The sequence below is a fragment of the Diadema antillarum genome, unplaced genomic scaffold (assembly GCF_040938485.1).
Source record: "Diadema antillarum isolate AM-2024a unplaced genomic scaffold, OU_Dant_1.0 seq00000152_RagTag, whole genome shotgun sequence".
Lineage (NCBI taxonomy): Eukaryota > Metazoa > Echinodermata > Echinoidea > Diadematoida > Diadematidae > Diadema > Diadema antillarum.
In genome coordinates this window covers 219,606-247,523 of record NW_027271225.1, presented here as the reverse complement: position 1 = coordinate 247,523, position 27,918 = coordinate 219,606, and the positions used below count along the sequence as shown (strand labels likewise).

At 37.5% G+C, this 27,918-nt stretch overlaps 1 protein-coding gene across 1 annotated transcript in view; it reads right to left on the bottom strand.

Moving 5' to 3' along the window:
* The window catches only part of LOC139727807 (peroxidasin homolog), a 113,653-nt gene extending 92,730 nt beyond the window's left edge, over positions 1–20,923 (bottom strand). The window contains exon 1 of the mRNA XM_071638786.1: positions 20,543–20,923. Coding sequence (XP_071494887.1) covers positions 20,543–20,721 — 179 coding nt within the window. The 5' untranslated portion in view covers positions 20,722–20,923. The remainder of the gene's footprint in view (positions 1–20,542) is intronic.
* Between the last annotated feature and the right edge of the window lie 6,995 nt (positions 20,924–27,918).

The following is a 27,918-nucleotide window of genomic DNA, read 5'->3' as shown; positions in this document are numbered from 1 at the left end:
AAAAGCACAAGCGAAAGCTCCCAGTCCTTCGAGACTTCCGGTACACCGCGAATTTCGCTACCCGATGTGTTTCTAGTGAGAATCGTCCCTCGCATCACCGTGCATCGACCACTTCAAGGGGAAGGCTAGTAACTGATCAGTGGGAATCAGTGGAAATGCTGGGAGATGATTGTTCCAATCCTTATGGGATTCATTCAAGAGTTCATAATGTATCTATTGTTGTGTGAAAATGATTTGCTTCAGAACGGTCTCATATTCAAGTAATGTGCAGATTAATGCTCCGTCACTGACCAGGGACGCTAACCTGGAAGCATTAAACTGCACATTACTTGAATATGAGACCATTCTGAAGCAAATCATTTTCACACAACAATAGATATACAATGAACTCTTGAATGAATCCCATAAGAATTGGAACAGTCATCTCCCAGCATTTCCACTGATTCCCACTGATCAGTTACTAGCCTTCCCCTTTCAAAAGGTGGACAACGGAGCACCTTGCTTCACCGCGCATCGGCCACTACCGATCTGTTTCTACTAAGGAAAAATTCGAAGTGTCACCAAGCATCACCGCGCATCACCGCGTATCACTGCGAATCACCTCGCATCGCCTCGCATCACCTCGAATTTTCATCGCTCTGTAGAAACACGCTCATTGTGATGCTCGCATTAGCAGGATCCATTCTGAGAGAAGCAATGGATGCTTGCACACAATACGTAGGCCTACAGGAACAAGCATGAAGGGAGAGAATATAACCCCACCCCATTTCTACTGGTGAGCAGTGAGCTGCCATTTATATGGAGGAAATAAAAGACCTTTGGGGTTTCAAAAAAAAAAAAACCTGCACTTCGGAGATTGAGTTTTTATTTTGGGCAGAAAAGCAGTATAGGGGGTAGTTGCCTTCAAACTTCCAATAACAAACCATTATAAAAAAAAAACTAGAGATTGTAATTTGTCATCACTGACAAATTAAGGTGATCCGATTTTTTTTTAAATCAATGATTCGAGTCCTGATACTGCAAAGTCTCAGCTACAACATATTAAAATCTGAGAGAAATTCACCGAAGCATAAGCAAGATAGTGCTCGATAAAGAGAGTCATGTCAATTTTCACATCTAAAAAATTCCCTCCCATAGAGATAACACGTCATAGCGAACATAGAAAAAGAAGTACATATGACCTTTGACCCCACTTTGCACAGACAAGATGACATCTGAGCAAAAAATGGTTATTTTATGAAATGATCCCTGTAACATGGTCTTTACGTGTGCAATATATGGGAAAGATAGGATCTGTATTCACCAAGATACAGGATGAAACATCTATGACCTTTGACCCTAATTTACATACCCAAGATGGTGTCTGATCAAGTAGTTGTTATTTTATGAAATAATGTACGTGACATGAACTAAACATGTGCAAAATATGGGATTGATAGCCATTGTTGTTGTTCATCTATTGCACAGAAAGTAGTAGAAAGAAAGAAAAATAAAGAAAAAATATGTTATTTTATAGAAATTTGAAGGAGAAGCATAAAAAAATCAGAAAAAGATAAAGTTAGGAAGGGAGATTAAGACTAACTAAAGAAAAAGAAGAAAAAAAGTGTTTAAAAAAATGAAAAAAAATATTGGCAGGGGTGAGCCTCGAACCAGGGACCTTAGGATTACGAGTCGGATGCGCTATGCAATGACCTATTTCATGCTCCATAGGCCCTGTGTATTAAGCAAAATGACGCTGCATCGAAGCCACGTGCCATTTTCAACCAAGTTTTTCGACGTGATGCCGACGTCGTATGAAAAAATGAAGGGCACACTGACGATAGCCCAAAGTCTCAGCTACAACATACTAAAATCTGGGAAAAATTCACCGAAGCAAAAGTGAGCTAGTGCTCGAAAAAGAGAGTCATGTCAATTTTCACTGCCAGAAAAACTGCTCTCCCATAGAGATAACACGTAAACTGGTCAAATTCTACAAGGATACATTCAATCCATTTTTACGAGGCGATGACGTCATCCAATCAAAATGTTGTTTTTACATTAATGAAAGAACATTTCATAAGCTACAACATACTGAAATATGGGAGAAAATTGGCAGAGGATAAGTGAGATACGCTCGAGTAAACTTGTAATTTGATGACGTCATTTTGAAAATTTACTTTTTTTACTTTATTAAGAAATTTGATATCTTTTAATCATTTTGTCAGCATTGCCTACCCATGAAATGACATGTACAACTCATCAGCTTTCAATATATGTAAAGAAAATGGGGGGTCACCGTCCATCCGGACGAGTAAAATCGGATTTAAAATTGGCAGTTTTTTGGCATAGTTGCACTGTATATCGCCATTGACGCGCGCGCGGAATTTCAACTTTGACGGCCCCGTATGACGTCATATTGAGTCGGATTGACTTGAAACGTGGTATAAATATTCCTTGACATTTCAGACATGCGATCAAAGTGAAAAAACTGGAAATTTCAATTGCATATGAGCTGTGCGTGCGTATATGCGCGCGCGCGTACGCGTCCGTCCGATTTTTTCAATTTTTCAAAAAATGCTCCAAATGGTCTGAAACGTGTGCAAAAAAATTTTGAGCTCGATTGGAGCATACAAATATTTCAACGCGCGCGTACGCGCACGTTTTAAGAGAAAATATGAATTTTGAGAACATGAGTAGAATGCGCATAACTTTAAATATATGTGACGTAAATTTCATTGAAAAATTCTATTTCATTAATGAGATATGATTGAGAATGTGTTTTCATATAATGACGTCATAGTGACGTCACGGTCGACTGATCACAATGATACATTAGATTTGCCGTCTTTGGGACATGATGCATACATGATATAATTTTGAAATTGACAGGCAGCGGACTTTCTGAGCTAACCTCTGCACAACTTTTGAGGAGAAATAAAGAAGAAAAACAAAGAATCCGTACAGATACAGAAGGTGATCCGAGAGGATACTCGGATCACCTAACTAGAGATTGTAATTTGTCATCACTGACAAATTAAGGTGATCCGATTTTTTTTTTATCAATGATTCGAGTCCTGATCGCAATAGGCATGACCATACAAGTTTCATCTGTGTTTAGAGACATTGGCCGTGTGATGTTTGCATTCTCATTTAGCAAAGGGAGTCATATCTGCCATGTTAGGTACAAAATTCTGTATACACTATAACGAAAAAACAACAACAAGTACATATGACCTTTGACCCACCTTTGCACTCCCAAGATTGCATCTGATGAAATAGTGGTTATTTTGTGAAATGATTCTCGCGACATCGTCTATACGTGTGAAAAATATGGGAAAGATAGGACAGGTATTCACTAAGATACAGGATGAAACATTTGTGACCTTTGACCCTAATTTACACACCCAAGATGTTGTCCGATCTAGTAGTTGTTATTTTATGAAATAATGTACGAGACATGAACTAAACATGTGCAAAATATGGGGGTGATAGGGCGTGTTTTTCTTGAGTTATTGCAAAGAAAGTTGCAGAAAGAAAGAAATATCTCAATACATAGAAGATAAGCTTTAATTTCAACCAATTTTTTATCGTCATCCCGACATCGTATGAAAAAACAAAGGAAACAAAACGATACCGCAAAGTCTCAGCTACAACATATTAAAATCTGGGAGAAATTCACCGAAGGGTAAGTGAGCTAGTGCTCGATAAAGACAATCATGTCAATTTTTCACATCTAGAAAAATTCCCTCCCATAGAGATAACACGTCATAACGAAGATAAAGAAAGAAATACATATGACCTTTGACCCCGATCTACACAGACAAGATGGCATCTGAGCAAAAAGTGGTTATTTTGTGAAATGATCCTTGTAACACGGTCTTTACGTGTGCAAAATATGGGGAAGATAGAACATGTATTCACCAAGATACAGGATAAAACACTTATGACTTTTGACCCTAATTTACATACCCAAGATGGTGTCCGATCAAGTAGTTGTTATTTTATGAAATAATTCACGTGACATGAACTAAACATGTGCAAAATATAGAAGTGATAGAGGCCGTTTTTCTTGAGTTATTGCAAAGAAAGTTGCAGAAAGAAAGAAATATCTCAATACATCGAAGATAAGCCTGAATTTCAACCCAATTTTTTGACGTGATTCTGACATCGTATGAAAAAACAAAGGGCACACTTACGGTAGCGTAAAGTCTCAGCTACAACATATTAAAATCTGGGAGAAATTTACCGAAGCTTAAGTGAGCTAGTGCTCGATAAAGATAGTCATGTCAATTTTCATTTCCAGAAAAACTGCACTCCCATAGAGATAACACGTAAACTGGTCAAATTTGACAAGATTACTTTTAATCCATTTTTACGAGGTGATACCGTTATCCAATCAAAATATTGTAATTTTATGTTTGAAAGAACATTAAATAAGCTACATCATACTGAAATCTGGGTGAAAATTGACAAAGGACTAGTGAGATATGCTCGAATGAACTTGAAATTTGATGACGTCATTTTGAAAATTTACTTTTTTTACTTTATTAAGAAATTTGATATCTTTTAATCATTTTGTGAGCATTGCCACCCCATGAAATGACATGTACAACTCATCAGCTTTCAAAATATGTACAGAAAATGGGGGGTCACCGTCCATCCTGACGAGTAAAATCGGATTTAAAATTGGCAGTTTTTTGGCATAGTTGCACTGTATATCGCCATTGACGCGCGCGAGGAATTTCAACTTTGACGGGCCCGTATGACGTCATATTGAGTCGGATTGATTTGAAACTTGGTATAAATATTCCTTAACATTTCAGACAGCCGATCAAAGTGAAAAAACTGGAAATTTCAATTGCACATGAGCTGTGCGTGCGTATATGCGCGCGCGCGTACGCGTCCGTCCGATTTTTTCAATTTTTCAAAAAATGCTCCAAATGGTCTGAAACGTGTGCAAAAAAATTTTGAGCTCGATTGGAGCATACAAATATTTCAACGCGCGCGTACGCGCACGTTTTAAGAGAAAATATGAATTTTGAGAACATGAGTAGAATGCGCATAATTTGAAATATATGTGACGTAAATTTCATTGAAAAATTTCATTCCATTAATGAGATATGATTGAGAATGTGTTTTCATATAATGACGTCATAGTGACGTCACGGTCCACTGATCACAATGATACATTAGATTTGTCGTCTTTGGGACATGATGCATACATGGTATAATTTTGAAATTGATAGGCAGCGGACTTTCTGAGCTAACCTCTGCACAACTTTTGCGGAGAAATAAAGAAACAAAGAAGAAGAAAGAATCCGTACAGATACAGAAGGTGATCCGAAGGATACTCGGATCACCTAATTAAAAAACCTCTGGATGTTTTTGACTGCCAGTGTAAACACCCCTGTGGGTGTAAACAGTCCCCCTAAATGAAGAGAGCCTTGAGGCATCTCTTCCTTGGTTTCACTCCATCTCTGGAGGTGGTCTCAGGCTGGCCATGGCTATGTGTAAATACAACTCCAACTATAGCTACCTTTTCAATAATCCTGCCTTACAAACTTGTTATATGATACCTAGGTAGCCATTTGTATTATGTGTATATGTGTGTACAGTATGTGTGTGTGTGTGCGTTTGCCATCTACGAAAAACACGTGTGGATTTTGGCCACTCCTCTGCAGTCCAGTTTTGGCCTTCTGTTTTTCACAGCTGGGTCTTCTGTGTTGTATTGTAGATGTAGTACGCTCCGTTTTACTATGGCCACTAGTTTCTCACTGCACCGTGACTGCCTTGGCAATTTTTTTGACAGTGTAAACTTAGTTAGAACTGCCTCAACATCCACACCAATCACGGCCTGTTGCGATTGCCCATCCCTTCCCCCTACGATGTCTCACATCCATCCCGTTTGGTCCACGGTGGCCTGAATCATGATTGTCATGGTGGCTGAGAGCATTATGTAAATGTTGCATTGTATAGTTATCTGCCATTCTCCCTTGGTCCCACACCGATATTTTCTATGATCAATGGACACTAATAATCAAATCTCACAGTATATCATAACATTTGCTCTATTGACAGACTTTGAATTACCGTACTAACTTCAGGCCAGCCCATGAGTTTGAATTGCTAACTTCAGGCCAGCCCATGAGGAAACAGGTGAAAGAAGCTCAACTCATGCTGCCTTGAAGTTCTTGTGTTGTTGGTTCATGAAGCGATCTCCAATCTGCTACAAAATGACAGCCCCTGGGCGGGCACATTTGTGTGACAGGAGTCTTCCTTGCTTGCCCAGTTGCTGCAACTTGAGAATAAGAATGTACAATGTTACAGACAATGACAACTTGTTACATTTCTAGTCTAGCTTCCAGCACTTTGTTTGAAATGAAAACAGACTCAGCGTCAAAGGCCAAACTGTCCCCAAAAAGTGGTAAGGGTATCCTCTGGGATGACACAGCTCTGGAATGAATAGGGTTATTCAACACATGAATATTTAATGAACCTTGCCAAAGCTGAGATGAAGCAAACTATACTCTTCTGACAGTATCACATCCTCTGTACACATTAGAATGTATACCTGTTATCTCTTGGATTAACTTTCCTTTGATTTGTCAACAGTCTCATACTTGGTATAAAATACACATGTTATGAATTTCAAAGTTCTCCATCTCAAACTAAAATAATTACTGACTAAATTGTGTATCACGCTCATTGTTAATCTCTTCCTCCTACCCCCCCCCCCCTATTCACTGATCTATCTCTAGATCTATCCATAGAACTATTTAACTATCTATCTTTCTACATTTATCTCTCTATCTATAAGCTATCTATCTATATATGTGAGAACGAGATAAGAACAAGATCTGTGTGTTACTACCTTATGTTTCCAGTAGATTGTGTATCAAACATTACTCAAAATGAACGTACCACAGGAGTGATTATTTTGACAACCACAGAGATGAGTCACATAAGGAGTGCTACATAAAATCTAAGGACATTAACATTGGTTAAAAACCAAGAAATTCCCAGAAACCTGGGTTATATTGGTAAGTTGTGCACCTGCTTAGCTCCTTGCGGTAGGATATAATCCATACACAGACAGGTGCAGGATAGATGTACTGAACTTGTTACCATTACAATAGCCCTCCTGCTTGCACGTGGTCAACTGGGGAACAAAAATCATATGACACACAAGTGAGAAATGACCAAGCCTTTACACAGGACTCAAAAGTGGCGGCCCACGGTCACAAAAAAAATTGATGTCAGGACACCAAATTTCCAAAATGGTTATCTTATAGTAACCAAATCAGGCAACTAAAATCTAAATGGACTGTTTAATCTTTAGTAGGCCAATGGAATATATTTGAAATTTTGGTGGCCAATATAAGAAATATTATTTCTTTGAATGGCCACCAAAATTTCAAATCTACAGATTTTAATAGCCCCTATGGACCACGAGAAAGAAAAAGAAGAAGTGCCGAGCCCTGTTTTTTATTTGCAAAAACACAAAGAATGCTTAAAGAAAATAAAAACGTAGGTGGGTTTTCCATTTTGAGTTTTTTCACTTCGTTTTTAGGAAGGTGCCTTATTTTATTGTTGATTATTTTACAAGTCTCTACCTTGGGGCTTTTGTGTTCTCTTGGAGCAGACTACGATATACACTGCTCATTAATTTTTCTGCACCTGACTCTTGGCTGCAGGCAAGGATGATGCCAAACACTTGTCTCTCATCTCTTCCTTTGTCTTCCTGAATAAAGCACAATACTCACAGACAGTGTGAAACAGTGGGTGTCTGCCAAACAATCTAGAAGCCGACAAAACCACAAGTTCTACTGTGAAGCCAGGACATTGGCACTCTAACCCACCTGAGCATACAAAGTTTACTACTCAACAACCCCATTCATCAGACACACCAAGCACTATTTCAAGAAGTGTTCAATAACCAAGCATTTGTTTCTATATGAATGACAGAACCAGGACAAAAGCTTGGAAGTGACAAAGCGCCACGTTAAATCACTGAGCACATGTCAAGCCAGGCCATTTGGTAAAAAACAATGCACTGAATTTGAAGGGAAGCTATGTACAATGTATATACCTGGGCTAAGATATAGGTGTCATGATACAAATTCAATTTTATCAATATTTCCTCACAGTCCCCCCCCCCCCCATAAAAAAAAAAAAAATGATACATGCAATTCACACACATTAATTATGAATCATTTGGTTAAGCATTCTTCTAGTCCAGACATTTCTAGTTTTCACAAACACTACTTTTCCTTAAAAAGACTTGAAATGGAACCCATCTTTTTTCAGCATTCTTGACTATATTTACAAGTTTAGCATCACACTAGTATCATATTTCTGATCGAACTTTCCCATATGAAACATATTAACGGCATAAAATGCATAATCTGAGTGTCTGAAGAGTATGAGTAAGTCTTTGAATTTGATTTACTATTTAGCCATGTTTTTCTTCACGCAATGAGTCATCTGGCTGTACTTATCAAGAAAACAAAATTCCAGGGGATGTTATCTTCAAAAACCTCCTTAAAACCCATTTAATGGGCAATAAAGAGTGATAAGGGCAAACACTCACCCTACTGGTAGTTTTGATCAAGGATAGAATCTGTAAGAATCAATGACAGAAGGTTTGATATCGACCCCACTGTGCCTTGGTTTCTATGCTCAGTGAGTACCTTAATGGCCGTCTTCAAATCATGAAATAATGTCAGAAGTTTGATCATAATCTCAATGTATTAATTCATGTCAGCATGAACACAAATTTTCACTCAAACCCTCAATCTTTCATACAGTAAATTTATGTGTACACATACTTCAATATACAGAGAACATGCAAAACACAAACACACTAATCTGAGAACACTGATTTATCCTAGAGCAAATCAATGCAGCATACTCTAAATTACTGTAAAATCAAAAGCATCCATGGCATGAAACTTTCGCGAATTGGAGCCGACAGCTTTTTTTGTGGCATGAAACTTTTATGAATTGTCATGGGCATTCAATGCATTGTGCAGAAAAAAAAAAATGACTTTGCCTGCATTTTACTAAATTGGAAATTGTTGCTCTAGACTGGAAAAATATGAGAAAGTTTCAAGCATGGAAAAATTTCTGGTTTATAGCAATACATTCCTGTGGTGGCTGTTTATTTGACATACTTATCCACTGTTGATAACATTCAGAATTTATATCATTTCAGGGGCATTGTTTTTCATCAGTGCTGTGATAAGGATCTGTAAAGCGGACTCCACTATAAAAACATATTTGTATACGTCAACAGTGGGAGTCTGGTTTTTGGAAGGCACTGTGCTTGCTCAGCCCCTTGCAGTGGGCAAGAATTATATCATAATACATATTGTAATAATGATTATAACAACAACAACAACAACAACAACAACAACAACAACAACAACAACAACAACAACAACAACAACAACAACAATAATAATAATAATAATAATAATAATAATAATAATAATAATAATAATAATAATAATAATAATAATAATAATAATAATAATAATAATAATAAAATTGTAGTAGAACTAACATTTTCACTAACAACAAAATAATGAAAATAAATATTATAATCCTCAGGCAGGTGCGGAACACCACAAGGTAACCATTTCAACTGTAAAAGATAAGCCAGCATTTCGGTACATAAACTTGATTAAAAAAACAAAGATACCATCAACATCAAGCACAATTTCTAAAACCAAATGTAGAGGTAAAAGAGTTCATTTTGGATTTTTTTTTTCTTGGTTGCTATTTTTTCACTGAGTTTTGTGGTAGTTGCATAGCGACAATTACATAGCAACTTCCCACAAAAATCCTGACTGTGAGAAATACCTGTTTTGTTTTGATTTTCTGGTCAATGTAAACAGCCCTATTCATGGTTTTGATGGCAATGGGGACAAAAACCTCTACATCACAGCTATACAGAAGCTCATTCAAAGCTAGGTGAAATATTTCTTCCCAATAAAAAAAAAATGAAGAAAAGTCCATTTCATGCATTAATCAAAAGTAGAAGATTTCAAAGTTGCAAATTTCAATGAACAATCATGTTTTCAGGACTGATGGTCAACACTTAAGCCATGATTGCTCCTAAAAATAAATATCTGGCATGTGCCAACAGACGCCATAAAATACTTGTTCCAAGTTATTTTACAGTAGGTGATGCTAATTCTGCCAACTTGCAATCTCTTTGGTAGATTTCAGTATCAGTTTTTGTTTAGTTATTTTCTTAAAAAGAGATTAACATTTCAGATTGGCTACTTATTGCCAATTACCTGCAACTGTTGACTGATATTATGTAACAGCTGTTGCGCAAAGACCTTACATGGCTAAAAAAAAAAAACACTGTACATGCCTTCAAACAGTCATAAACAGTTGCAATAGCAAATTATTCATGTTTTCCAATATCAATAACAAATATGTTGCAATGTTGTCAAGATGGATGCAGGGAGAAGGAAACTTTTAACAGGATCGTTAAAAAAACTGTGTGCATTTATCAACTCACTTCTGGTGCAGAATTAAGGTTTTCAAACAACTTTCAGGAAGTTTTTGGCAGCTGATAAACACAAAGCTGTTTTGATTATGGGGTAAGAAACAAGTTTCTAAAACGACTGAGCCACAAACATGTTTCTGAAGAGTTGCTATATGAAACAAAGTCGTTTTGAACTTACGCATTTATAGCTTCACCTGCCAAACTTTGCATTTCTGCCCCTCGGGTCATGCTGTGCAATGGAACTGTGCAGCAAACGACTCATGACAGAGTTGATAAATGCAACAACCGGAGAAACTCATTCCAAGAGGCATTTGCAAATGTGATTTGATAGTGGGTATTGGAACATCTTTCAAACATGAGAAAGTTGATAAATGCAGTCACTGCCATTTTACATGCAATAATTGATGTAGTTTTTGTCCTCTTCTTCTTTTTTCAAAAGTTCAAATTCAAATTCCAAATTCTTTCTTAAAACAACCAGTCAGGCAGTTGCAGCCTAGACCATTGCCATCATGATCAAGCTTTTCTTCCCTCCTAGGGTTTAAAGGGGGAGTCAGACTCAGGTCAATGAATGTCTGTAACACCTCCCCCTGGCCTGGTCATGACTCATTCATTTTATCATTTCTCTCTCAATCCTCACTCCTGAATCTAGGTGCAAGGTTTCATGGTCTGTTATCAACACACAAATCACCTGCTGCATTTTGCACAGGACTACATACCCCCCCCCCCCTTGTCCCCTTGTCTACGGAATGCAGATTATCTGAACACAGAGAAGTTTGTTGTAGAGTAAAAATTCAGAGCTCCGTCCTTCAAGGACAAGTCCACCTTCATATACATGTGGATTGAGTAAATGCCGCAATGTTATTGGAACACATCAGTGAAAGTTTGGGGAAAATCAGACAATCCGTTCAAAAGTTATGAATTTTTAAAGTATCTGCACAGTCACTGCTGGATGAGAAGACTACTAGAGTGTATGATGTCACATGCGTACAACGATATAAGCAAAATATAAAGAGAATTTCACAAAATTTTACTTTTTGAAAAAAGTGCACATTTCCTCGACTCGCCATTGACCTATGTTAAGGGTAATATTATTCCCCTTGCCTTCTGAAAGAGGGAAGTCAAGTGTTCTTTTATTATGCGAGAAAAGTGAAAATATCTTGAATTGTCCTTATATTTTCTTTATATCGTTGTACTCATGTGACATCACAAGCTGTAGTAGTCTTCTCATCCAGCAGTGACTAAGCAGAAACTTAAAAAATTCATTACTTTTAAATGGATTGTCTGATTTTCCTCAAACTCTTGCTGATGTGTTCTATTAATATTGCTGCATTCACTCAATCCACATGTCTACGAAGGTGAACTTGTCCTTTCATTGTATGAGACCAGCTTGGTTATTTTTTTCCCCATTGTTCTCTTTGTTGCTGTTCATTTTTAGGTGGGTGGACAGCCACACTTTCTTTATCTAGTCTTTCGCTTTGAAAATTTTTAAAGAAAATTGAATAAACATTTTGTACACATACTGTACCTCCACTCAGGGAGACCAAAATGTACTGGATCACAAGCAAGTACCGAATATTGATTAAACACATTATCTGGGATCAGCAATGGCAGATGAGATGAAGGGAAGTAAAGCCCCCCCCCCCCCCCTCCCAAAAAAAAAAAAAAATACAAACACACAAGGTGTTCTCTCATATTTGTATTTTTTTGACAGAAACTTACCAAACCTTGTTGAATGTTGTAGTCTGCCCAAGTGGCCTCTTCAATTTTTAACCATTTTCACATCACAGCCAAATTAAAGACACTTACACTAATTAGACTGAAGAAGTGTGATTAAAATTCATATTATAAGGGGGTGATTTTTTTCAGTAGCATGTCAATAAATGGAAAAAAAGTGTGGTTGAATTTTAGTCCAATTTGTAATTCATAATTCATGCAGTCATGTTTGCCACACACATTTGTCTTAAGTGCTATTTAACTTTGTTGCTTGTTTGAAAATTAGGTTGAATATGATGGCTAATCATTGTTTCTGTGGTATAGAGATGATGTCATTTATCATTTTGATGTCCCTTTGAACAAAGATAAAATGTTTAAAGAAATTGTAACTTCACAAACACTTCATAAATGTCATTGTTTAAGAATGTATAAGAAAGACATAAAATAAAGGAACAACATCAGTCATGTAGCAAACTGACTTTTAATTACTGTACGAAGAGATGTTGGTAGTATTTGAGGTGAGATGCAATGACAGATGACAGATGTTTGGCCCGTCAGCTGCTGTCTGCTTTCTGAGACATAAATGAACCATGGGAGCTTTTAATTGAAAGCTATTTGAAGATTTCTGATGTTCAGCAGCTAACTACACTAACATGAAGTCTAGTGGTAGGGTCTCCTTGGGTGAGCTTAAGCATACATGTACCACATGGCAAAAAGATCTCATCAGTACTTTTCTTCCTAAATCGTGGTTCATGTTTTATGTTCCAAAATCACGTTCAGGGTCACATGCTGCTTAGATGCTGAAAATAGTTTCCATGCAGACTGCAAACTAAATACATGTATGACATTCAATTATAGGGTAGCATGGCACAAACTCTTGAAGGCCCAAAGTTTTAACCAAACAGCTCCCAACATAAATCTCAATATATGGGCACACAAAGACCAAGGTCAAATGAAGCCCTGCCTCCTCAAATTTCTTTTGGAGGTCCAGCCATACAAATGACATATAACACTCAGAATCAAACAAAATTCTATTGTGAATGTGATTATAGAAGCATGCAAAAGTGAAATTCAAATACTGTATGCTGTTATTTTTGCGTACAGATATTTTCGCAAATGAAGAGGCCATAGACATTTTCGCGAGATGTTGTTTTCGCAAGTTTGATGCCAACGCAAATGTAAATGCACTATCATCCAAGTCAATCGAGGCATTTTCATGTGTTGTTATGGATTCACAATCCAACTGTGATTCACGAAATTCACGAAAATTAAACCCTCGCCAAAACAACAGCTTATACAGTAGTTTATTGCATTAAAAAAAAGAGAAAATTTGTGCCTTTGTGGATACAATAGCCTCAGCCATGCATGTCATCCAAGGTTTACACTTTAAAGGGATGGTATAGTTTTGGTTAAGATGGGGATTCAGATGGAAACTTTTTGCTAGATTAGAAACCATTTGTGAAATATTAAAGGGCGGACAATTCTAAGAGCAATTTAAAGCCTATTTGATGAAAACTGGTTCTGAAATGGCTGAGATATCCAAACCCAAAGTAAAACAAAGTTGTCCTAATGAAAGGCGGGTCATAAAGACCTCTTTGTTTTTGCATATTTCAGCCATTTCAAAAACAATTTGCATCAAATGAACTTTCAATTCCTCTTAGAATTGTATGCTCCATTTCAAGAGGTTTCTCATGAATCTATCTACTACAGGTTTAAAATGAAAGATAATTTGTAAATTCTATTTATTTTATCAAAGTACAATTACGATAAATATGTCATAGCAGAATATTTATATCTAAATTGTAAACTGCTACAATAGTTTGGTTTATCACTACAGAAGATCTGGTGCAGACTGAAAATGTAGGCCTATGTTGATTGCGATGTTGCTAGAATGACACAATGTATTCACAGGTCACCAAGAAGTGACCATTTCTACACCCTAAAAATAATCAATTGATTCTATGTGCTGTATCCAAGCTTTCATATAGTATGAAGTATCTCAACAAAAGAAGAGCTTTCCTGAGCATGAGTGGCTGGGAATAATCGAGAGGTAAAGCCAAATCTCACTCCGTCTGCCTCTACCCCCTTTGTGTTCTCTCAGCCTGGTAGAACTTCCTGCGAGTCTGGCGTTCTCAGAGCCAGCCATTCATGGCTAAACCTCACCACAATATGACCCATTATACTGTCACAGTCTGAGGTAGTCTGGTCTCCCAGACTAACAAACAAGTTTTTAAAGACAAGTTTCCTCCTACATGTGTACGTTTACCATTTTTGTGATTGTTTCTCATGTGTGGGCAACAACCCAATCAGAAAAACAAGCAACCACAAGATTGAGGAAACAAAGATTTTTGTTGATGAATCAGTATATTGTTGAGAGTGAATAATATGGACCTATAAATAGAGATGCAACAATCCTCATCCGAATGTCAGTAAATCAGTAATAATGACTTCCCTTATTAGTACTTACATTTGTATTAATACCTGTCATACAGTAGTCATACACCTGAGAATTGTTCTCTATCATTCTATTCACATGACAAATACAGCAGGACTTCCTGAAGAGAATTCAACTTTCCCAGTCACTGATGATGTGTACAAACATAACGCCAGTACGTCAGTAAAGGCATTTAATGACATATTTCTGTTCTGAAAGAGTAGAATGTAACAATTTTTGGTCAAATGAAACAGGAGTTATTATGATGTAATCAATAAAGATCAGTTTTCCAGGTCATTCTACTGTGTCATGCGATCACACTGTTTACATTGAATATATGTATTTCTCAGATTATGCCCTAACACTCCATTTTACGCTTTTACTTCTATCACATGGCTCTTTGGATCAAGTTTCTTTATATTTAGATGTATTATTTCCCATAGAATAGTCAAGGCAGATAATATCAAATCGTAGATGCAAAGTTACGATAGTATAATAGCTAAATATCTATTGGGTATATTAGCATTCTGAATCGAACAAAATGCCTCATTCCTCCCTTATAGACAAGTGGAGAGATTGATAATAATTCTGCTTGCCTTGCTGCCTAACACAATTTGAAGTATTTTCAGCTTCCGTTCCTGCATTATGAAACTACATTGTACATGCCCATTCACTGTACAGTGTGCATTCATTCTGAACAGCAAACAAATGTATAATTGTACCTCCACAATTTGCTACAAAATCACAATAGATAAAAGGTTGATTTGGCATTTATATTTCAATTGTTGTCATAGAAGTGTGATATGTCTGCAATAGATACAGCAGGGCAGAATCATCTTTTTGTTTGAGTACAAGGCTCACAGTTTAAATATAATTCAATATATGATTTATAGTATGCATGATTTATCCTAATAACAGTTGTATCTAGTAGGTCTATACACTTAATTGTATGGTTGAGAAATCTGGATGATATTTGCACGGTAATTTTGCAGTGATTCAAAACTTCTGTTAAAAGCTGAAAAACCTTGGATTGTATATGGACATTATACACCAAGGTTTAGAATAAAACTGGGTTTTTTGTGATTTCATGATCGTGAATTTTAAAGACAGCAGCTTATTCATTTTGCAGATTTTCAGATGTCCATGTTGAGCAGTATGCTGCATATAAAATCCGTATTGAGGTCAAGGGTGAAAAGATATCAAGGGATCATCATCTGTTGATGTTTCTTCATAAATGATTAGACTCCACTGGGAGGAAGCTGAATAGTGATGAAGTCAGGGGAAAGCTAAGATGGTTGACAAATTAGAATTTGAGCTCATCCCTGAGGAGCCCCTGTGCAGGGAATTGTGTCAGTGGCACACATAAAGATGACTTTAGGCATGCTCACACTGCTGTACATAGCATTCTACCAGACTATCCAACTCAATAGGTCCTTTGTTTGCCATTGTAGCACTATTGGGCATACTCCACTCAAACGTGTCGAGTTCAAGGAGCAGGCATATTCCAGAATTCCTCCTTTGGGTTTCCTATTATTGCTATGTTGGTGAAAAACTACTGCATGTGTTGAGACTTTTGCTCAGGCACATTGTTTCTGTTTCTATTTCATGCCAGGTATCTGGTAATGTGTGATGCCATGTGCTCTAAAACAGCTGAGTTTGTGTGCTAGCATTGTACTCTATGAATGAATTGCTCATTTAAACATCAATATTTACTACGCATACATACACATTTGTATGTTACACTTAAAGGGACTGTACAGTACTGGCTGAGGTGGGGATTCATGTTTTGAACATTCCTAAGTGAGATAATGAGAAACCAAATGAAATATGAAAGAGCATGTAATTTTAAGAAGGATTCAACGTTTATTTGATGAAAATTGGTTTTCAAATTGCTGAGATATCAAAAAAAGTGATGATAATAATAAAAGGCGACAGGCCACGCCTTTTATTAGGATCTCTTTATTTCACCTTGTTTATGAATATATTTCAGCCATTTCAAAACCGATTTTCATCAAATAAACTTTTGATACCCCTTAGAATTGCATGCTCTTTGACATCTCATAGAGGGGACCTTTCTGAATATCTCGCAAAACATGAATGCCAAATCCTCACCTTGACCAGAACTGTACACACGACACCCTTTAACATTCAAATTGACTTTTTTGTTGTCTTCACAGGTTCAACAAAAACAAATGAGGAGCTCTTTGCAGATGATTTCAGAGTTATTTACCAAAACATCAAGAGCATCATTATGTGAGGTTTTAAATTCATAAAAGTAGCAAGGATTTGTTTCTAATATACACTTATGTGTTTAGAATTGCCAAGTGTTCAGTCACATGGTAAAATGACTCCATCTTGAAAACCACTATCTGCCGTGGTGCATACTAGGCGTTTTCACATCAGCTCCAAAAAAATCCAAGCTCGAGATATTTTTCACGATCGCAAATTAGCGCGCTATTTCATTTCCTATTCACATCAGCCCGAACATTATCAAATAACGCGCTAGTTCGCATTAATAAATCCTGCTATTTCGGAAATTTCCCAAGTTGGACTCGAGAAATTTTCTTGATCAATTAGTTCGCTAATTTGTATTCACATTATCAAATAGCATGCTATTTTGTGATCGGGTTAATTTCCCAAGTCAGAAAATAGCGCGCTATTTCGAAGCAGTGGGCTGATGTGAAAATGCCTACTGTCGCAAATGCCACATCCTGTCAATCACATACATGAAATGCAAATATCAATACACTCCATGCCACTCACCAATACAGGATGAAGACCAAAGTGAAGTACCACGTCCTCAAACATACAAATTGTACTTTGAGGTTAAATGGTTCAGATTACAAATATGCACCAAGAATTGTGAAGAACTCGGTTTAGGCAGTCTTCACCACCACCAGAGGAGGCAAAACATGATTCTAGAAGTCTGTTTCGAAAAATTATGATTTTCTTTAAGTCAAACTGTGTTTAAAGTGTAGCTTTAACAACATTCGTTATACTTTGACCTCTCTTCTGTGTGTGTGTGTGTCGGGGGGGGGGGGGGGGGGGGGGGAATAGCTGGTCTGTTGCTTTGATCATAATCTAATAAATGTGAAGTTATTGAAGATTATATTGTAAACTGGGCAATTGACAACTATCACATTAACATCACAACTTTACTAAAACTCTAAGCAGGTTGACATGTAATCCATTTCTGGTATTTCTTTGTCCCAAAACAGTGCCCCTACATTCCTCAAACAAACCACAGTACCATACTTTTCAAGTATGTCTGTTATAAAACAAATAGTAGACACTGCCCTATATCGGCTTTCATGGAACTTTGTCACTGAGCTTTTCTGTGTATACATGACATATCAATCAAACCATCTAATTCAAAACAGTGCATAATTTACTATTCATGCACATATGGGGGGGGGGGGGGGGGGGAAACCAACACAATTACAATTTCAAGTTCACTGGCTTGTTCAAAGTACAATAAGCCCAGGTATTCAATGTGCACACAATGCTATGGCTCCTGGTGTCTTCAAATAGTCCTGAAGAAAGTGAGCTGTCTGTGGACTGCACTTTTGTTGTTGTTATTTGACCAAGTCTCTCACAAAGAAAGACAGAGCCACATGAGTTGGATTCACACGTACACGTATGCGAATCAGCGGAATACAAATCTCAAGATTTGTATCGCGATTGAAATCTCGAGATTTTTGCCTGTGTGTACACAAAAATCCCACCTATTATCATGATCAGCATTGCAATGCAAAAATTTCTGGTTTTATGTGTAAATCTACATATGCCTAACATGTAACATGTTAACAATGCTGCAAAGTGACATTTGATTGACATTTAAAGATCCTGAACTATTTAAGAGCAAGAGATCATTAAAACAGAAGGATAATCAATCTCGAAGTACTTTGGAGGATACTTAGTGGGTAATGCGGAAATATTGACAGAACCATGGACCATACATTACGTAGATTATGATGCCCCCCCCCCCCCCAACACTGAGAGAGCTCTCTGTGTGTGGTGTCACAATGTAGTTTGCAAAGCTGAGCATAAGGTCTGAATTTTGCAGACTACAACAGTGGTGTCAGTAAAACAGACTGGCTGTAATCGAAATAGGATTGCAATACCATTCAGAGCCCTTTTAATATCTTTTTAATGAGTGACCTGAATTTAACCTCATGCATGCTATTTCAAGCATCTTAGTATTTCAATATATAGGAAGTAAGCCCCAGTACTGGAAATTGTTTCTTATGGCAAAACAAATTATGGCTTCTGTAGTACGAGGGTATGATGGTAGAATACTGGTGTAGAAAGAAACTTACAGGTTTACCACATGAAGGGGATAAAAAAAATCGCTCAAGTCTAGAACTTTGCCAGGGTTTGAATTCAGACGAGAAAAGACATCATCCACACTTCATTCTCTCACTGGTCCGTCCAATCAATTGATTTTTGTTTCCTTTCATTTTTAGTTAGTTTCCTCTTTTTCTGCCAATGTCACCAAAAAAAAATGACATATTAGCAGACTGAAACATCACAAAGGTGTGCCACCATTGTTCTTATTACCAAGTTTGTATCGTCAGCACAGAATGTCAGATTCCTGTGGGTATACTCAATTGATGAGACGAGAGTGAATGTCGAAGATTGCAATTTACGAACATTTGGCTTTATCGATAATTATCCCCCGTTAGTCTTGTGTGCTGAGCGCCACGCTAAGACCGAACTTAGTGCACATAGTCACTGTGCTAATTAATGTGGCAAGACATTCTTTACCCATAGCAATGTGCATAGTGTGTGCACAAGTGTATTTCACAATGAATACCACAACACTCTACGATACCCTAGCTTTAATGCAGGCAAGTATACATTTGGTAAGTGGTAGGGTACAATGTATCGTGGGAGAACATTTTAAAAGGAAGTCTTGCCAAAAAGGAAGATACTCTTTTTGTGCCTCACTGCTAACTGCATCATGGATAATGTGAGTTATGATTACATTATGATTGAAACCCACTGAATCCAGCAGTACCTTGGTGGTTCCTGCACAAAGTCTATGGGGTTGCAGTATGAGGCACTGTTGTACTTAAAGTCTGTGTATGTACATGTAGGTGGGTCACCTGACCCACGAGGGGATATGTATGTAGTTAGCGAAATCACATGACCAAGATCGTCATATGACCAGGGAAGCACCTGCACCTCAAAGGTGGGAAGTCTGGCAAATCACAATTGTCACAGTTGTATACGCAAAATTTCGTCTGACAAACATCCTTCTGACCATTGTATATCGAACCACATAGCACTCCCAACAGTGAGCTCATGACTTCACATGCAATCCGGATCCCGACACGATCGACAACCCTTGTAAATTACCTGATACCCTTTAACTGGAACTTGCCTCCTGTACTCAGGCTTTCAGGATCAGAAATAAAGATATGGGTGAACAGTTATCTTTGAACGCATGTACTTAAGTGTACAAATATGATTTTTATTGATGGGCCTGCAAAATGGACTGTAAACTTTCATTAATTCTGCTGTGTTGAGAAATCACACTCACAGTCTAAGTGGCTTCATTCACATCATCCATCCCTTTAATACACAGTGGCAAGGAACACATGTTAGAGAGTTGCATATGAAATTGACTATGGTCTCTGATTGGATTTTGGACATGCACATTTATAGTCCGGACAATAATTATCATACTTGCACGACCCACTTTATAAAGATATGAGAAACTTTTTAATGAGATCATCTCACAGAATTTCCTTATTGCAGAAGGCTCCTTGATGTTTCAAGCAATCAAGTAAATCCAATACAACACTGCATCTATTCTTGGGTATTTGACATCATGCTAGATCGTCAAAACAGTCGATGACATGAGTGATAAGACTGATAATTCAACTTACAGGATCTGGGTGTTAGATGGCACACTCGTCGGAATTCGCCGCATGTCGAGGTGCATACACCGGACAGTAGTGCGGAAGCACAGGCATCGGCTGGGGCAGGTAGCTGACACCAGCAGCGGTAGTGCAGCCGCCAGCACACCGAGTAGCACAATAGAGCTGACAAATTTAGAATCCATCATGATCCAGGCCAGGAACACTAGTAACAACCAGTGTCAGGGATACAGATCGCATTAACGCTTTAAGACAGCAAAAGAGATGGAACACTAAAACTCAATCAGTTCATCAAGAGATGAGGTTCTAGGGGTGGGCACTGTGTACACCACCAGCCTGGCTCACTGGCGAGGTGAGTACGTCCACGACTTTGAGGCCAGCAGTCTGGTCTGTGCAATAATGCTGCGGAGAGATAAACACAGTGACAGCTGTACAGTTGAAGTTTGGAAACTTTTCTTTCAGCGGGCGAGCTCTCTCTACACAAGATAAGACGCTATTGCGGCTGCGCGCGCAGGGATGCCTCGCTCGCTGTTGGTAGAGCTGGCTGTGATCAGCCAATGATAGCCCCAGTGGGTTGTCGATAGGTTCCGAAACTATCCATGATGATCGCTTTGTTGGTGCTCATTCGAAGCAGGTGCATGATCCCGCAAACTTGTATAGTCGTTGATTTCTAGACCATCACGAAGAAACTTTTTTACTCCATAACAAACATATATTGCAAGGTGAGGTCAACTTACAGAGTTTCTATGAGGCCAACAAACAGGCAGCATGAAAACTTTCTCCATCAACCCCCATCCAAATAAGCAAAAGTACTAAACAAGAGTATCTCTTTTCTGTTTTTTTATCGTCAATCTTATCAAATGTAAGATAAAGGTTGAGATGATATCTTCTTCACGACAGGGAAAGTGAGTACCGGATTAGATGTAGCAAGATCCAGGTTGGGCTTGTTATTGCTAAATAATATTTAATATTCCCATTAGTAGTTCGTGGAGCATGCAGGATCAGTCTACTGGATAGGGGGTAAAAAGAAAAGAAATGTTCAAATGGCAAAAGTCACCATCGTAGGTGTAGGTCTAGGCTCAAAAATACCAAATTCCGGCCATTTTCTCTAGATCAAGAAGCATTATTATACTTCATTGGAGGGGAGGGGGTGGCTGGACGGGCCCAACAGGCCCATGAGTGGGACCAAAGTAGGGCCTATATTGTCCAGTACCTACAACATTTCCCCTGCACGATCTAGTTACGGAAGTATAAAGTGCACCAGATAAGTGATTTGTGTGACGATAGACCTACACCACAGGGAAACATAAGTTTTATAAAATAGCAATTTCTGATTGGCGGGGGGGGGGGGGGGCAGGGATATTAACTTGTTCATCATTTCCTTCAAGCCATTTGAGCAGATTTGGCGCGTGTCATCCTGCAGACGTATCCCAAAGTTGCATGTAGTAATTTTAGGGGTCTTTGGTTTTAGGATTTCTTAATTGGGTCGAAACACTAAACATTTTCAACACAATAATCTTCTGTCTATTATATTAGGAAGTAGAACAAGTGTGTTGGATTGTGTATATATACGTGCATTGTGTTTCACTGAATTACATCCCCCCACCCCCACCCCCCCCCCCCAAAAAAAAAAAACCGGGAAAATGGCAGGTAAAGGAAGGATAAGAGAGAGGTTGCATCAAGGTTAAATTTAGTTTGAAACTCGGAAGAGTGCAAAGTCTGAGATGGGTTTTTTTTTCTCTCTCTATAAAAAAAAAGAATATCCAGCGCATACTGGCTGCTTTAGTTTTAAAATTCAAATTCGTTCCTGATAAAATGTGCTAGAAATGATAAATTCCCTGTACATGTACTCGTTTGTCACAATTGTAATTTTGAAAGCGGATCTTACACAGACAGACACAAGCACAATAATCATACGTGCTCCGAAAGAAGCTGACAATACGAAAAATATGACCGCTGACAATTCGCCCACTCTCGAATCCGCAACTTAAACTTTAATGCAATTATTGCGTGAAATGGGGACTATAAAAAAAAAATGAAAAGTGCACATTCCCTCCTCTTGATAAAGCATAATAATATGTTAAAGGGAAATGTAATTTCCCCTGTTTTATGAAAGAGGTAAGTGGAGCAGATTTTTTTTTTTAATATTGTGATAGAAAATGTTGACTTTTATGTATTTTGGTTATATCGTGTATGCTTGACGTCATGTAATGTAGTATCCTTCTCGTCTGATATAACGGCGGCACTAAAACTAAAAATGTTAATAAAGATTTGAACGCATTTTCCGATTTCCTCAATGTCCACTGATGTGTTCTCCGTTCTCAATCAACATAGATTTGAGTTTCATTCTCCTTAAAGTCTGCGTCATCAGTATATGTACAGATATCTGTGCATATGTCATATGAGTTGGTCACAGTGCAGGAATTCTAATAAATTTTGAAGTATATTTAACTACCTTTATAGACATATTTGATAACATGCCAAAGAGCAACTTATCGTAATGCAAGCAGGAAAGCATAATCATTATCAAGTGTAGATTGGTGAAAATTTAAGGACGACGTGAAAGTTAGTACTTCCGCTATCCGAATAAAATAGCGATATAAAAAGAAAATAGTTTGTTGTAGGACTCTTTAATAGGGATTATAATACTTAAGCTGCCCTGGACAGCAATTTTGAGAAGGGAGAAAAAACAAAAACATGTCACTGTGATTATGTAGTACTGACGTCTTCGCGCCACGTAGAGAACTGATTCTTTTATTTTTGAAAGATCTGTAGTTTTCACATTTCATCTCATAAGTTTTCGAAAGCAATTGACTTCTATGGGCAGATTACATCAGTAAATGAATCTTCCCCGACTATGGGAGCACCACATATGAAATCGATTAGATTTCAGCCTGGTTATTTGTTTGATTTGGCACCAAGTTTCACCGGACTTTGGATCTGATTTTAATTGCTTCCACTCGCCCACTTTCCTCTAGCTAGCTAAAGCTCCTCTGATCCTGCCGATGTGTGTCAAGCATGTGGGGGCGCTGTGGCACAGTGGCTATGACTCCCGACTCCCGATCGGAGGACCCGAGTTCGAATCCCGCCCAGTGCTTACGTCCCTGGACAAGATGTTTTACCCACCATGTCCCTGATCCAGGTGTATAAATGGGTACCTGGCAACGCTGGGGTAATAATAATGGCAGGGCCCTCTGGTAGAGCAGTGGCAACACTGAAGAGGCTACCCTGGATTAATAACACCTTGTTATTTAACCGCTTGGAATCACAGCAGATTTTAAAATCGAGCACAAGCAAACACTATTTTAAATCATTAGGACCTATACCCTTCGTGTACATGATATCTCTTCTTGATAATGACCGATTGATTATAGACTAGATTCTTGCTTTATTTGTACTTTATTTACGTACTATCGCATTTATAAAGAAACCGAGAAAACAGGTGTCTGGTTAAACATATTTATAAGCATATTGAGGACAAGAGTTTGCATGATACGTTTAATATTTCCAGCATACGATCTTCCAAAAATACAGCATGTCAAAGCATTATGATTTCAAATCTTTCTTATCTAATCTTTTGTCAGGTAGCCAATTCACCAATAAGCAGTGATTGAATATTACTTTTACAAAACAGCTACATTACAAACAAAACTTTTCATATTAGATTGCCTTATTAAAGAACAAATTGACCTATTCCGATCATTAGTAACCTACGATTATTATGTGGATGTGCGTTTTGTGTGTGTAAATTGGGAGGAATGGCGAAGAAACAAGGGAAAGGGAGATGGGGGAGGGCACAACATGATTACTGTCCTCTGGAATGAAGTAGGCTTAAATGGTGCTCTTTGACATAGTTCTACTATAATCTTATGTACGTAGGCCTATGTTGTATTACAAGTTATCATATTACATAATATCATAATGCATGGCTCGACACTAACTTTTTTGTTTGGTGGCCCGATGGGGCCACCAAAATCCTAAATTTCAAATTTTTGGTGGCCCGAGAGAAAAATTTGGTGTCCCGAAAAAAACCAATAAGAAACATTAAAAGTCCTGGTTTTTTTTATGAGTCAAATATTTAAGTTTTATGATAGTAAGAATTAAAAGTTGGACATATCTACTCATAAATTAAACTTCAACAAACTTGCAACACTCACTCTCAGGCACTCATTCAATCCTTTTCATCCATCCTTTAAACAAATTAAACTGCTAATTTCCGGCGCAAAAAGTTACGAATTTATTGACATACTTTTCAAAAAATTGTGGTGGCCCGAGGCGGGCCACCAAATTTGCCCTTTTTTGAAATTTGGTGGCCCGACTTTCATTTTTGGTGGCCCCGGGCCACCGGGCCACCGTTAGTGTCGAGCCCTGCATAATGTATTACATAATATGTAGGCCTACTCATGCGCTTAGTCTTTTTGTTAGGGATGGGCCTGTGTGTGTGTGTGTGTGTGTGTGTGTGTGTGTGTGTGTGTGTGTGTGTGTGTGCGTGCGTGCAAACTAGCAGCAGCTACTGTCCAGTATCGCACGCGTGTTATAGAAATATCATTGAAATGTGAACATTACATATTCTGCCCAAAGCGATGTAACAGAAGTAAAAAAAAAAAAAAATGTATCTATCTGTAGTCATTGAATGTTATTGATACATCTGACAGAAAGAAATGACTAAGAAAACCAAACCTGTTTTATGATTTAGCAAGTTGTGTGTATAGAAATAAACGCAGAAAGTGTAAAAAAAAAAGGCAGAGATCATAAAGTCATTATTGTACGAGATGTATAAATCTAACAGTTTATTTCACCCAAAGTGCGTTCGTGACGTATCTCCTGTCACTTTATCTTCTTTAAGCCACTGGATACCTATTTGCACACAGTTAGTATATTAAATTCTTTTATTATCATTATTATTGTTATTATTATTTTGGCTCAGCATTTAACTTTTCAGCTCACCAGTTTCTGGAAACAATTTAAATCCCAGATGTAGGGTTGTTTGGAGAGCTACAGGCCAGTTATCAAAGGCGGTATTGTGAATTCATACTGAGTGTGATAGAGCTGTTCTGAGCAGGTGTTGTCAACACGACTGTCAAACAATCTCGTTGTCTCAGCACGATAAAATTATCCAAATTGTGATAATACCCATCTGTATTTCTATATCGACTCGTCAAGTTACTCTGCCACCCACACACAAGAATGAAACGATTTAAATGATGAAAAGGCAGTATTTATCGCTATATTCCTAACCAGACGCTGTGTGATGACAAACGTTATTTGTAAATCAGCACGTTGACTTTAATATCAGATGGTATTCCGTGGTGTAAACCCGTCAGCCAAACCAACAGCTCTCACTTCGTGACTCAATACACTGTATACCGCCATCTTTTGTTGGCCACATTATAGTTTGTCCCAACACCGATGCCTAGAAAATAATGGGACTTGCGTGATCGAGACATCCAGCCTCACAAAGAAGAATTCATGCTTATGTAGGCAGACACTCAACAGCGCCATCCTATGTTCTTCGTTTTGCTTTCGTGACTTTAACATTCTCATGTGATGTCATATTATTGCCAGGACCATTGTCAGAGCTCTTACAGCAGTGTTATCTTCTCGACCTCCCACCGTTCGATTTTTCGTATTAAAAGAAAAGTACGTTTAATATTTACTCGTAACTACAACATTCTGATGAAAAAAAAATGCTATCGATTCTAACTTTCCTCGGTGACACAATTTAAAACTCCTTTAGACGGTCAGAATCCTGAAAGGATACACCATTTTTAACATTTGCAATTAATTCTATCAAAGAAAATAAAAATTAAAACATTAGGTTTATTTGGTGACAAAACATGTTCAAAAATAGTATAATAGAAGTCTTTCTCTCTCTCTCTCTCTCTCTCTCTCTCTCACACACACACACACACACACTTTTTTGTTTTTGTCAATCTTTTATTTTGTCTTTCTTTTTCATATAAACAATATACAAATTAATTCATGACATTGAAGATAACACAAATTTCATTATGACAACATAAATTCCACATTGTCAATACTACAAATGAAAAAGAAAGAATTTTGTACATAAATCTTTCTTCCTTCTCCCTGTCTAAAGCATTTTTTTTTATATTTTTGTCAATCTTTTATTCTTTTATATAAACAATCATATGCAAATTAGGTAATTGCAAAATAATACAAATTTCATTATGACAACATAAATTTCACACTGTCAATATTACGAATGTCACACACACACAAACACACACAAACCACCACCACAACCACACCACCACAGAAGAAAAATGGCGGAACTATTTTGCTTTGGCGTATAGATATACAGAAGTGAACAAAACGATTTTCTTTTGTAGTAAATGAAGAAAGTAGTCTCAATGAAAGGCAGCGACACTTCCGAGGAGTTGGAGCAATAAAAAGAGAAATGAATAGTGCTTCTGAAATATGAAGGGGAAAGACATGAAAAATGGTGCTTACTGGGAAAGTAATTTTCGAAGAGATTGATGTTTAAAACATTAGAAAGAATCTGCAATTCGGTGCTAGGCACGATGTCTCTCAAAGCGATTTGCCTGTAAAACCGGCTTCAAGTTCAAAGTTACAATATAAAACCTGTTGTAAAAGACTAATACTTGCTCAGGGACCGACACAAAAAGAAAGGGAAAAAAGCCCTCTGGGGACTTCTTGAAAGTATATGAGCATAATGACTCTAGTTCTAAAAGAAATCTCCCTATCTTTATGTCAGAGATGAAGCTTTCTTGTTCGCCTTTCGTAAGGCTTGGAGGTGATCTTCGTTGAGGACATGAATCAAGTTTAACGGACATTCACCTGTAGACGGTCAGTGGTAAGTTTTTAAACCAATAGTTGATAATCAATCTGGGATTCTTTCCTCAGAACCTGCTTCCATTTTGTTTTAATTCCTTTGTTGTGTTGCTTTGGAAGGCAAGTATTCTCCCTCCACTTGTTGGCGTGGGATATTTGACATGAAATCAAGCCTACTTGTGCTATATCATTTATGCTTTGTGTTGTTTGAAGGTTTTATGTTTGTTTATTCTTTTGTTCATTTATGTTTGTTCTTCCTTATCTAGTATGCACCTTAACCCCAAAATCATGGGATAAATTTCAAAAATGAAGACATGTCTTGACAATGCTTATTAATAGCCTTCAATTACTCTCTTTCTTTTCTGTATAGAATTGAAAAGTATATATGTCAGTTATAAAATGTATTTACATAATATTCGTGCATTAATAGTTTAAATAATGCTAAGACATAGCTTGGATTACCATGAAAAGAAGGAAATCTCTCCTTTGTAGTAGTCATCTAGGTGTACGTAAGGATAAAAACAAGACTTTGTTTGTTCACAACAAGTCCATTTTGTTAATAAAGTATT